Source organism: Eublepharis macularius, chromosome 4 (genome assembly GCF_028583425.1).
Source record: "Eublepharis macularius isolate TG4126 chromosome 4, MPM_Emac_v1.0, whole genome shotgun sequence".
NCBI lineage: Eukaryota > Metazoa > Chordata > Lepidosauria > Squamata > Eublepharidae > Eublepharis > Eublepharis macularius.
The window spans coordinates 172,890,214-172,903,925 of record NC_072793.1 but is presented as its reverse complement, the minus strand read 5'-3'; the positions used below and the strand labels follow the sequence as shown (position 1 = coordinate 172,903,925).

Here is a 13,712-nt window from a genome sequence, read left to right as displayed (position 1 = left end):
GGAGAATGGTGTAAGCCGCTTGGGGAGCAAAGGTGGTGTATAAATGTACATAACATAAAATTGTCTTTCTCACAGGCAGTGGAATGTTATGATATATGTAGATCATCTGTTTGTGGTGCTGAGAAATTTTTTTTTAATTAATTTATTTATGTCATTTATATTCCACCTTTCTCACTGAGACTCAAGGTGGATTTCATAGTGTGGGATTAGTACAATCAGTGGCAAGGACAAGGGCAGGCATTTCCATACAGTGTCAAGAACATTTCCATAAACAATGTCATAGGGTAAATGAATACAAGTTTACAAAGACATAGGATTAGCAAGGATCCAGTATGAGGTTGAAGAATTGCTAAAACAGAACATAATCAGTTCTAGGACTTACATTAAACAACGTGAAGCACAGGTAGTCTATAGGAGTACATATTTAAAGCAACAGATAACACGTAAGGCAACACAATGGCGAAATCTATGGTTCCTAACTCATTAGCGAAACCTCTGGGACCCCTTTCCTACAATACCACCCTCTTAGCTGAGAAAAAGGCCTTTTTGAATAATTCAGTTTTGCGTTATTTGCACAGGCCGATGTGGTGACTGTCCCTGGCTCAGATTAACAACCCCCTTGTTTTGTTCTGGTGCTTCCTTTTTCATTATGGGGCATGAAGAAATCACCCCCTCCAAGTCTGACTTCTGATGGAACAAGCTGCCAGCCCTCTTGTGAATCATTTCTGACAGGAGACCTTCGGTTTTCTTCTTTTACCAGTGTGTGGTTTCCTTTGAGGAGGTGGACATGTATTTCACTGAGGCTAAAGTGAGTTTTGCTGAATCCAGGTCAAAGAGTGCTGTACTGGGAGGTCACGTGCAAGGATAATAGGAATATGTTCTTTCTGGGTAAGAAGCCATTTTCCATTGGTTGGTAGGCGCTGAACAGTACAAATTTCAACTTATTTTTCCTATTATCATTTTGTTGCAGGCCCCATATATGACCTTCATGCTATGAAGCCCTTGCACTGCCCACTGACTTGCAGCTGTACTAAACCAGACCTGTGATGTGACGGCCTGCCCGCCGCTATTCCCATCCCGCCCCCCAACAAAAGAATTTTTGCTACAGGCTTGTACAGAAGGCCACATGTCAGTTACTAGGCAGAGCTGGGGAAGCAGGCAGAGTATATATATCAATATATTGCATTCTCAGTGTGGCCAAATCTGTGAATACTTAAATCCAGGGACAGGAACCATCAGCATACGAGGCAGATCTTTCTACAAACATGAGAAAACCCCCAGATTAGAACAAAATCTGACATCTGAAAAAAACCATACATTGGAGTTAACCCCCCTCCCCAAGTAATAGAAGCAGTGCCGTAGCTTTATGGGAAAAAATGCATACGGTGGTTGTTGGTAGGCAACCACAACAGTATTGCCAATTGAAATCTTGGTTTCTGTCAGTAAAAGGCAGGGGGAAATGGCAAGGTCCTTTTCAGGGCTGCTTTGGCCTTTGAGGAAGGACTCAAAAGGGCCCGCCGGATATGAAGCTGCCATATACTGAGTCAGACCATCAAAGTCAACATCGTCAACTCAGACTGGCAGCTGCTCTCCTAGGTCTCAGGTGAAGGTCTGTCATATCACCTACTACCTGATCCTTTTTAAACTGATGATACTGGGGATTGAACCTGGAGCCTTCTGTAGGGCAAGCTGATGCGCTACCCCCGAGTGGCAGCCCCTCCTCTCTTTTGAGGTGGAGAGGAAACGGCTTTTGTGCAGTCCATCCAGGTAGGGGAGGGACCACTGGCGAGACAAGCAGAGAGCAGAGCAAGATTTGGGTCTAGTACCACTTTGAAGACCAAGTAGACTTCCAGGGGATGAGCTTTCGAGAGTCAGAGCTCCCTTTGTCACTCTCAAAAGCTCACACCTGGAAATCTAGTTGGTTTTTGAGGTGCTACTGGGCCCGAACCTTGCTCTTCTGCTATAGACCAACATGGCTACCCACCTGAAACTATCTCAGAGCAGGAGGCAGCCTCTCATAAAGACTCAAATGCCAAAAGAGGTCCCCTCAGGTACTCCACCTGAACTATCCTTTGGGATTGTGCTCAGCAGGGGAAGAAGCGTTGCATTATATACGAGGTAGAAATGTTTCCTTTTTCTTTCAGGGTCAACAGTCTTTGAAGGACATTGCAGAGTAATATTGTGAGGGGGAGTGAGCTTTGCTGGATCCAAGCCGAAGAGACCTGTGGACTGAAATCATGCTAGAGGCTTTTGCAAATATGGACGGTCTGGGTAAGGGTTCCCTTTTTCTTTTGGTTGGAAAAAAATCAGCCTACCAATCTAAAAAAAAAAAAATGGCTCTTAGCACTCTTGCCATTCATTAGCTCCTGTTGCCTTCTTGTTTTGACTCACCAGGATTGTAGGATCTCTTCAGAGAGAGGCAGAGCCCTTTGCTGGAGGCAGAGCCCTTTGCTAGTCAAAACAGCATCTTATGGCATTAGAAGGGCATCCTGTCTCTCTTTAGCCTGCCTCATAGGGCTGTTGTGGTGAAGTTAAAATGGAATAGAGAAAAATGTTTTAAGCCACTTTGGGTCCATGTACGGAACACAAGCAAGGTATAAATATTTAAATTAAGATCACTCAATAAGCTTCATTGACTTACAGGCTGGGAGATGAATCCAGATCTCTATATCCACATGAAGCTTCCTATACAGAGTTTGACCTTTGGTCTATCAAGGTCTGTCTTGTCAACTCTGGCTGGTGGCTACTCTACAGGGTCTCAGCTGGGGGTCTTTCACATCACCTCCTACCTAATAGTTTTTTAACTGGAGGTGTCAGGGATCGAACTTCTGTGTGCAAAGCTCTACCACTGAACTCACCCTATGTTCCACTAGCACTCTACACCACGAAGACTGACTGTTCAAGCCAATTAATAAAGTCTATTTAGTATGCAACTGAATATGCTTCCAAATTTTTCCTATTCTGAAACATGATAATGGCAGCTAATCAGGTCCTTTCCTTAATTTCATGTTTCGTTCCTCATTTGGAGTCTTCCTAGTTTTCTCTCTTTATTTTTGCAGGTGTACATAAGACTGAGGAAGAGCCCACAGAGACTCAGAAGTCACCAGAAAGATCCAGATGTAAAGAAGAGCCTCGACAGACAAGGAAAGCTAAGGGAAGATGGAGGAGGAGGAATGACTTGCTTGCTTCTCAGCATGATGACTTTGACGACATTCCAGCCCAAGAGAGAACAGATAAAGGACAGGAAAAGAACAAGTGCCCTGTGTGTGGGAAAACCTTTGCTCGTAGGGCAGGCCTCTATGCTCATTGGAAAACCCACACAGAGGAGAAACGATTCAAATGCTCTGAGTGCGGGAAGAGCTTCTACGAAAGTACAAAACTCATAAGACACCAAAGAACTCACACAGGGGAGAAACCATATACATGTTTGGTGTGTGGAAAGAGCTTCAGTAACGGTGCTTACCTTACTACACATCGAAGGTTCCACACAGGAGAGAAACCATACAAATGTTCTGAATGTGGAAAAAACTTCAGCATGAGAACAAGCCTTACTTCACATCAAAGGATACACACAGGAGAGAAACCCTTTAAATGCTTGGAGTGTGGGAAGTGCTTCCGTCGGGGCGACCTCCTTACCTTGCATCAAAGAATTCACAAAGGAGATAAATTATTTACATGTTTGAAGTGCGGACAGAGCTTTTGTGAGAAATTAAGCTACAAGAGTCATCAGAAAACTCACACAGGGGAGAAACCCTTTAAATGCATGGAGTGTGGAAAGAGTTTTAGTCAGAGCTCACAGGTTAAATTGCATCAAAGAATCCACACAGGAGAGAAGCCATTTAAATGCTCAGAGTGTGGAAAGAGCTTCAAGTGGAGTACGCACCTTACTTCCCATCAACGAATCCACACAGGAGAGAAACCTTATAAGTGTTCAGACTGTAACAAGGGTTTTTGTGAAAAATCAAGCCTAAAGAAACATCAGAGAACTCACACAGGAGAGAAACCATATAAATGTTCAGTGTGTAACAAGAGCTTTTGCGACAAATCAAGCCTTAAGAAACATCAAAGAATTCACACGGGAGAGAAGCCGTATAAATGTGTAGTATGTGGAAAAAGCTTCAGTGCCAGCACAAGCCTTACTTCCCATCAGAGAATACACACTGGGGAGAAACCCTATAAATGCTTGGAGTGTGGCAAAAGCTTCAGGGCAAGCACAAGCCTTACATCACATAAAAGAGTTCACACCGGCGAGAAACCATATCAATGCATGGAGTGTGGGAAAAGCTTTGGTGAGAACTCCAGCCTTAAGAAACATCAGAGAATTCATACAGGGGAAAAACCATACAAATGCACAGACTGTGGAAAGAGCTTTAGTATGAGCACTAGCCTTACTTCCCATCAAAGAATACACACAGGAGAGAAACCGTACAAATGTTCAGAGTGTGGAAAGAGCTTCTGTCGGGGTGATCTTCTTACTTTACATCTAAGAAATCACACAGGGGAGAAACCATTTAAATGCCTGGAGTGTGGGAAAAGCTTTAGTCAGAGCGGAGGCCTTACTTCCCATCAAATAATTCATACAGGGGAGAAACCTTTTGAATGCTCAGAGTGTGGGAAGTGCTTTCGATGGCGGGCACAGCTTGTTTCACATCAGAAAGAGCACGCGAGTGAATGACTATACAAATGTTCAGTTAGTATAGAAAGCGTTCATAAAAGTGCATTGCACCTCAAAGAGGGGGGTTGTGGTAGAGACCTATACAACTGTGACATGTGGAGAAAGTGCAGCGAGAAAACTTCGTGTGAAGGGTAATTTTGAAAACATCCTCAAATAACAAATGTAGTGTCACTAATTGGAAGGGAACTTGTATGAAATTAATATGAAGGGACTGTGTAGCTTTCTTGTATCAAACCTACTGACATAGTTTAGAGTTCAGTGTTGCTAAGAGCCATACTAGAATTTTTCTTGTGGAAGTAGCCCAGTTTTTAACTTTTAAAAAGCAGAATCATACTACAAAAATAAAATGTTTTTGAAAAAGTATAAAAAGCTCATGCTGGGCTATATTGTTCTTTTTTTTTTTAAAGCTGCCACTGGACCCTTGTTTTGTTTACTTACCAAAACCACAAGTAGCAAACACCATCATCTATCACATTTTTATCTTGCCTCCCCCGCCCCCGGGAACTTAGGCTTTTGGTACCCCCATTTTGCCCTCAAAACAACCCTGTGAGGTTGGCCATGCTGAGCTGCTCTGACCAGCCCAAGGCCAATCACTGAGGTTCCTGGTTAAGTGTGGATAATATCACGCCTCCCCTTTGCTAGTCAGTCACAAACTGTTACACCAAACTTGCTCCTAGAAAATCCTCGATTGGCCATTCCCCATTCTCTTGTGAGCAAGAAAGTCAGCCTCTTATTTGTCATGTCTGACACGAAATACACATACATAATCTTAATAGCAAAAACAGGGTGCTTTTCACTTGAGATCCATTGATTTACCCATCTGCCAACTCAAGAGTGCAGATATGAAGCTGCCTTATACAGAATCAGACCTTCAGTCCATCAAGTCAGTATTGTCCACTCAGACTGGCAGCGGCTCTCTAAAGTCTCAGGCAGAAGTTTTTCATATCACCAGCTCTTTTTCAACTATAGATACCAGGGACTGAACCTGGGACCTTCTGTAGGCAAAGCAGAGGCTCCTCCACTGAGCCATGACCCCTCCCCTAAAATTGATTCAGTGATTGAGTAAAATGGATGAGTCAGACTGTATAGCCCAGGAAAGCCTGATCTCATCGAATCTCAGAAGCTAAGCAAGGGCAGCCTTGGTTAGTAACTGGATGGAAGACCTCCAATGAAGACCAGGGTTGCAGAGGCAGGCAATGGTAAACCACCTGTTAGTCTCTTGCCTTGAAAACCCCACCAGGGGTTGCCATAAGTCAGCTATGACTTGATGGCACTCTCTGCCACCACCACCTGAGGGGAGGGGCCATGGCTCAGAGGTAAAACATTTGCAGCACATGCAGAAGGTCCCAGATTCTATCCTCGGACTCTCCAGCAGAAACATGATTATGACATGAAGGAATTTTGCTTGAGACTGGAAAGCCAATGCCAGTCAGTGTCGACTAGACTGATGCTGATAGGCTAATGGTTTCGTGTAAAGCAGCTTCATGTCTTCATTCCCTTCATTCCCATTTAAACATGTGTTGCTGAATGCTTTCCTTAATTGGTGAATGGACTAAAATTGTTACATACGTGTCAGGCCCCCGGGCGCCCCCAAGCTGCAGTGACGGTCTGGGCCCCCCGGCAGGGGTGGCGGCGGGTCCATCCTGGGGGCCTGCTGCGACAGTCCGGTGGGTAGGCGGCGGCGGCAAGTCACACTCCCCTCCTTGGGGCTCCACCTGGGCCTCAGAATGGGGGCCTGGACCTGAGCTATCAAGCTCTTTGGCCCTTGGCTACCCCTCGCTGGCTGTCTCTGCAGCAGGGACAGCCTCAGCGTACTTCCTCCACGGCCTGGGGTTTGGAGCCCGCCTAAATACCCTCCCTCCTAGGGCCAGCTCCACCCCCTCTCTCGCCACCTGGGCCAGGTGTGGCCACACCCTCTTGGCCCAGCTAACCCCTGGGGATTGGCCCTCCTTGCCTAACTCCTGCCCCCTGCATCCCTTCTGCCCTGCCCCCTCCTTAACGGGCAGGCTAGCCTGCCTCTCCTGATGGCCCTCATGCATCCCCCTCCCCCAGTCCTGTCCCGCCCTCCTGCCTCGCCCTCCCTCGGGGTCTGCCATCCGGCAGGGTGGGGCTGGCTCTGTGGCACCGGCGTCCGCTGGGGCCACCGCCCTTCTGGCCACGGCCGTTTGGCCTCCTGGCCTTCCCTGAAGGCCGCGGCCTCCTCCCTCGGGCTTCCCTGCCCCCTGCGCTGTGGCAGCTGTGCCGCCATGCTGTCCCTCTCCCCAGTGTCGGGCGCCGGCCTGGAGACCACAGCAACAGCCGCGACCGATGCTGGCCGTGGCCGCACCACCGCGCCACCCCCTCTCCCAGCCCCGAGTGCCGGCCCGGAGGCCGTGGGGGTGGCCGCGACTGGCGCAGGCAGTGGCCGTGCCACCACACCATCTCCCTTCCTGGCTCCCGGTGCCAGCCCAGAGGCCACGGAGGCGGCTGCGACTGAAGCAGGCCGCGGCCGTACCACCACACCACCCCCTCTCCCAGCCCCGAGGGCTGGCCCAGAGGCTGCGGAGGCAGCCAGCACAAGCCGCGCCACCGCCCCTGGCCCTGGGCGCCGGCCCGGGGGCCAGGGAGGCAGACACGGCCTGGCCCAGCTGTGCCAGGGGACCCCCTGGCTCCCCGTCCACCCCCCTGCTGTCCCCCTTGAGGCTCTGCCAGTGGCCGGGGGCACAGGTAATTCACCCCCCGCTGGGTCACCGGCAGGAGGAAGGGACGCGGGCTGGCCAGGCCGAGGGCTGGCAAGCCCGGCCCTTGGACACCCCCCCTTTAGAGTGTCATCGGCGTTGGGGTCTTCGGCGAACATCTGGGACAGGAAGTCGGCGTTGACGTGGAGTCGACCTGGGCGGTGACATATCGAAAAGCTAAAAGGCAAGAGCGACAAATACCATCTTAGGACCCGGGCGTTGTGGTCCTTCAGCTGGGACATCCAGAGAAGGGGGGCGTGGTCAGTCACAAGGGCGAAGGGGTTGTTGGTCAAGTAATATTGGAGGGCTCTGACAGCCCACTTGACGGCCAAGGCCTCTTTCTCAATCACTGCATATTTTCGTTCAGCCAGCTGCAACTTTCGGCTGATGAAGAGGACTGGGTATTCCGTGCCCTCGTACTCTTGGGAGAGCACGGCCCCAAGGCCCAAGTCAGAGGCATCCGTTTGCAAGACGAAGGGGCGGTCGAAGTCAGGGTTGTGGAGGACAGGGGCATTCGACAGGGCACCCTTGAGATCTCCAAAGGTGCATTACCGCGACGGCGTCCATTGTATGTGGTTGGGTTGGTCCTTCCGTAAGCAGTCGGTCAAGGGACTGGCCCGGCTGGCGTACTGGGTGATGAACTTGCTATAATATCCCACCAAACTGAGGAAGCCCCGCAACTGCTTCTTGGTCATGGGCTGCGGGCAGGCCTCCAGGGTGGCCACCTTGTCGGGCAAGGGTCGCAGCCGGCCGTGTCCTACCAGGAAGCCCAGGTACTTCAACTCCTGAAAGCCTAATCGGCTTTTTGAGGGGTTGACCTTCAGGCCAGCATTGCGCAAGGCCTGGAGGACCTGCCGGAGGTGTTGGAGGTGGGTGGGCCAATCGGGGCTGTAGATCAGGATGTCGTCAATGTACGCTGTCGTGAAGCCCTGGCAGTGGGCCAGGGCTCGGTCCACCAGCCTCTGAAACGTGGCTGCCGCATCGTAAAGCCCAAAGGGCATCATGCGGAACTGAAGAGGCCCTGGGGGTGGCGAACATGGTCTTCTCCTGGTCCCCCGGGGCCATGGGCACCTGCCAATACCCCTTGATGAGATCCAGAGCCGAGAGGTAGCGGATGGCACCGAGTTGGTCGATCAACGTGTCGGCCCAGGGCATGGGGTAGGCGTCGAATTTCACAATCTTATTTACCTCCCGGTAATCGACGCAAAACTGGATGGACCCATCGGGCTTCAGGACAAGGATGATGGGGCTCCGCCATTCGCTTCTAGAGGGCTGGATCACTCCTAGGCGCAGCATTTTGGCCACTTCCCTTTCCACTGCTTCCCATCACTTCTGGGGCAGCGGCCGCCAGGGCACCCACGTGACCTGACCGGGGGCCATGGGGATGGCGTGCTTGATCAGCGAGGTATGGCCAGGGTGGGTGGAGAAGCAGCCGGGAAGCCCCCGTAGCAAATCCTGCAGCTGTCGCCGCTGGTGGCCACTCCTTCAGGTCATTGACGTGGAGGCATTTACATTGACGGGGGGCCTCCCCACACTGTACTTCGTAGGAGTGGGTCCCCAAGACTCTCCGCACTCAAAAGGGGCCCTGCCAGGGGTCGCCCTGCCTAGCGGGCCCAAATATGCGACGGTTGACCAGGACTGGGTCTTCCACCTGAAAGGTCCGCAGCCAGGTCCCCTGGTCGTAACGGGCCTTCTGGGCCTCCTGGGCCGCCCGTAGACTAACTCGAATGGGGTAAAGCCGGTTGAGGCCTGGGGGGTCTCGCGGATGGCGAAGAGCACGGGATCAACGAACAAGTCCCATTGGGTGGGACGGTCGTGGGCTAGCTTTCAGAGCATCTGTTTCAAGGTTTGATTAAACCGCTCGACTAGGCCGTTGGTCTGGGGATGATATATGGATGTGAATATCTGTTGGATTCCCAAGGTGCGGCACAGGTGCCGGGTTACCGCGGCTGTGAACAGGGTGCTGCAATCAGTGATTATCTCTCAGGGAAGCCCCACCTGGGCGAAGAACTTGATGAGGGCGTGCGTCACTCCGGGGGCCTGCATGATCCAGAGCGGGATGGCCTCCGGGTACCATGTGGCGTAGTCCATGAGGACCAGCAGGAATCAACAACCTCGAGCGGTCCACAGCAGCGGGCCCACGAAGTCTATGGCCAGTCTCTCGATGGAGTGTGCAACTTTGTGTCCCTGTTGGGGAGAAAGGAGAGGTATAAACAAAGTAAACAAACACATACAAATAAATTTGATTAAGAACAGAGTCTCTACACCTTGAACCATAACTTTTAACTGAAACAAATTTTGGGTGGAACAAAATGGGGGTCAATGGATATAATAACCTTTTCCAGGGCTTTTTTTTGTGGGAAAAGAGGTGATGGAGCTCAGTGATGGAACTCAGGACCGCACAATGATGTCACTTTGGGTCAGCTGGAACAAGAGGGGAGTTTTTAAAAGTTTAAATTGCCCCCGGCAAAAGTGGTCACATGGCCGGGGGGCCCACCCCCTGATCTCTGGACAGAGGGGAGTTTAAATTGCCCTCCACACCAGTGGCATGGAGGGCAATCTAAACTCCCTTCGGTCTGGAGATCAGGGGACGGGGCCACTGGCCATGTGACCATTTTCAAGAGGTGCCGGAACTCCATTCCACCGTGTTCCTGCTGAAAAAAATCCCTGACCTTTTCCATTTTCTCCATTTCAAAATAGGACCAGGGTCCATTTCGTAGAAAAAGAGCTGTAGGAACTCATTAGCACAACTCATCAGCACAACTGATTTGCATATGCCATGCCCCCTTGACACTCACCAGAAGTGCCATTAGCATAACTGATTTGCATATGCTCCACCCCCTGACATCACCTATCCTGGCTGTTTTGGACCCAATCCTGGCCATTCAGGGCCAAAATTGGGCCCAAAATGGCCGAAAAGGGACCCAAAATGGTCATGATTGGGCTGCTGCTGAACAGAAGAGTGATCCACCACTTGTCAGAGGCCCAATCCTGGCTGTTTTGGGCCTGATCCTGGCCATTTTGGGTCCAAATTGGGCCGTTTCAGCCTCGATCCAGGCCGAAACGAGCCCAAAATAGCCAAAAATCAGGTGGGCGGGGCCACCTGATGTGACCTTTTTGGAGAACTACTGGAACTGCATTCCTGCACATTCCCTCTCAAAATGAGCCCTGAATAGGACTATAGTATGTTGAGAGAATTCAACTTTAATTTTTTACATAGCGCATTATCATATAACAACAACATTCGATTTATATACTGCCCCTCAGGACAAATTAACGTCCACTCAGAGCAGTTTACAAGTATGTTGTTACCTCATAACAATCACATTCTGAAGTTGATAGGGCTGAGAGAGCTCTGAGAAGCTGTGACTGACCCAAAGTCACCAAGCTGGCTTCAAGCAGAGGAGTGAGGATGAGTGATATCCCCTCATCTCTTTAAATTTAAAACTCTCCAACTCCAGCCAACTTACTTCTAGAGAGAAGGATAAAAGGGATTAAATGTCTCAATTGATATGCATCACAAAAAAGATAGATGTTCAGAATGCCCCACCTCAAATTGGGTGATACTTTAGAAGTTTTGCCATTCTTGGGTTTTTAGAGTTAGAAACAAATTGATCTGCTTTAAGTGCCAGACCTTCAAAATTTGTCTGAAATATGGAGTGGTAACTCCATGTAAGAAACGGACTTATAGATACATAACTTTTCAAGAAGCTGCAGATTCACTCTTTCGTGCCAAACTTTCTGCAGCCTGTAATTGTATCCTTTGCTCATACTGAGTGGAATTATTATTTACTTGCCTCCTATCAAAAGCAACCTGGTACATCTTTGGACTGTTTTCTGTAAGCAAAGGCCAGTTTCTGAGCATTCTTAGTTGAGATCTGTCTTCCCTTTGGACCAGGGAAGCTCTCTGTAGGCGGTCACCACTCTGGTACAGTTTCACTCAGAAGGGCCCAGATGGGGTTGCCAGGTCCAGGCTGTAAAATTTCTGGAGATTTTGAGGGTGGAGTCTGGGGAGGGTAATGTTTGGGGAGGGGAGGGGCCTCAGAATGGTGTAAGGCCATAGAGTCTACCCCTCCAAAGCAGCCATTTTCTGCAGGTGAACAGATCTCTGTCACCTGGAGATCAGTTGTAATTCTGGGAGATCTCCAGCCACCATCTGGAGGCTGGCAACCTTAGGCCCAGAGCACCCAACCGACCCATTTTGTTTACTCTTTCCCAGTAGGTTTTATATTACATGTAACCGAATGAGCCATCAGGACCCAGGCAGAATAATAAACAATTTTATTTCAAAAGTTTTAATAATAACTGGTGTTCAAAACTTTGTAAGATAAGGAAAACAGTAACGGTTGGTGAACAAACAAAACACCCTAACACATCTAACTAGACTGTTCCTAGTTGTCTCCTGGTGACTAACCCAATCTGTCTTATCCCTTCTGGATGAGGGATCCCTCCGTCTGCAACAACCTCTCCTCAGCTCTGCTCCTTAGGAGTGAACTCCCTCCCACTGTGGTGAGGCCTTTTATCCCTTCTCTCAGACACCATCCCCCTACTTCTCTATGGGTGCAATTTCCCCCTCCAAATCCCCTCTTAACCAATCACAGGGTCCAAAGGGGACCTGGACCTGTAGTCACTTTAGTACAGGCTCCCCCAAAGCCACTAGGCCTCACTATGTAGGACCAGGCTTATAACAGCTTCCTAAAAATGTTTTTTGTTATATAGAGATGTTAAATCTGACAGATGCTTGGAGAGCAATAAACCCCAAGTCCAGAGACTATACCTTCTTTTCTGATAGACATCAAACATATGCTAGGATTGGTATATGTTGGACATCCAAAACTTTAATAATGAATTTGAAGAAGGCTGAAATCCTACCAAAATTTTTGGCAGGTCACAAAACATATTGATAGAGTGGCATGGAGGTACAAATAAAGGAAGAAGATGGAGATTGAATAATAACATTTTTTGCCAGGGTCTGGTGCTGATGTCCCAGATGCCAGATGCCACAGTGCAGGTTTGGCAGTGTCAAGTGGGTCCGTTCTGCCCATTGTCTTTGAGGCTACCTTTCCAGCCAGGCCAGTACATCCCCATGCAACCTGAGGGCTCCCCCTTTTAAGGCCTCAGAAAGAGTGGGCCTGTTGCTGAGCTCTGGGCTCACATGTGACACGTCCCACCTGCATGGCTGCCCTTTGGCTTCAGGGTCAGGCCTGTGCACGCTCTCCTCCTCGGCCTGGGTTTGGAGCCCTCCTTAAATACCCACCTTCTAATGCCAGCCCTGCCCTATCTCCCATGTGCCCACCCCCACAGTAAGACCCACCACTTGGGCCACATGTCGCCAGAACCCTTCACCCCACCTTGGCCCCTTGTGCTCATAGATATGAATTTGGTCGCTACCTCCGCCCCTCCCTTCACCCAGCATGTATTGGGGCACAGAGCAGGAGGCAGTGCCCACCCCCACTTTACCTAGCGGGAATCAGAGGGAGAGCAGGTCGTAATGTCCACCTCCCCCTCACCCAGTCGGGATCAGGCATGGAGCAGGTGGCAATGCCCACCCCCACTTCACCTGGCAGGAATCAGATGTGGAGCAGGTGGCAATGCCCATCCCCACTTCATCCAGCCGGGATCAGGCACGGAGCAAGTGGCAATGCCTGTCCCCCTTCACCCCGTGAGAATCAGGCTTGAAGTAGGAGGCAATGCCTGCCCGCCCTTCACTTGGCTGGGATCAGATGCAAAGAAGGCAGCAATGCCCGCCCCCCTTCACCTTGTCAGGATCAGAAATGGAGCAGGAGGCAATGCCTACCCCTCCTCACCCAGCTGGGATCAGGTGCAGAGCAGGTGGCAATGCCCACCCCCTTCACCTGGAGGGAATCAGATGCGGAGCAGGTGACAGTGTCTACCCCTCCCTTCACCTGGCCGGGATCAGGCACAGAGCAGGAGGCAATGCCCACCCCCCTTCACCCAGCTGGGATCAAGTGCAGAGCAGGTGGCAATGCCTGCCACCCTTTTCCCAGCCAAATCAGGTGCAGAACATGTGGCAATGCCCACCCCCTTCACCTAGAGGGACTCAGATGCGGAGCAGGTGACAGTGTCCACCCCCCCTTCACCTGGCTGGGATCAGGCACAGAGCAGGAGACCAGGCTCACCCCCTTTCACCTGGCTGGGATCAGGCACAGAGCAGGAGGCAATGCCTGCCACCCTTCACCCAGCCGGGATCAGGCACAGAGCAGGTGGCCAGACCCACCCCCTTCACCCAGCCAGGATCAGCCACGGAGCAGGAGGCAATGCCTGCCTACTCACCCTCCTCTTTCTAGAGCCTGTTGTAT

General features: G+C 50.4%; 1 protein-coding gene across 1 annotated transcript in view; it reads left to right on the top strand.

The window, feature by feature from the left end:
- The window catches only part of LOC129327108 (zinc finger protein 721-like), a 34,298-nt gene extending 29,301 nt beyond the window's left edge, over positions 1-4,997 (top strand). Inside the window, exon 6 of the mRNA XM_054975543.1 lies at positions 3,350-4,997. Coding sequence (XP_054831518.1) covers positions 3,350-4,675 — 1,326 coding nt within the window. The 3' untranslated portion in view covers positions 4,676-4,997. The remainder of the gene's footprint in view (positions 1-3,349) is intronic.
- Positions 4,998-13,712: the final 8,715 nt, after the last annotated feature.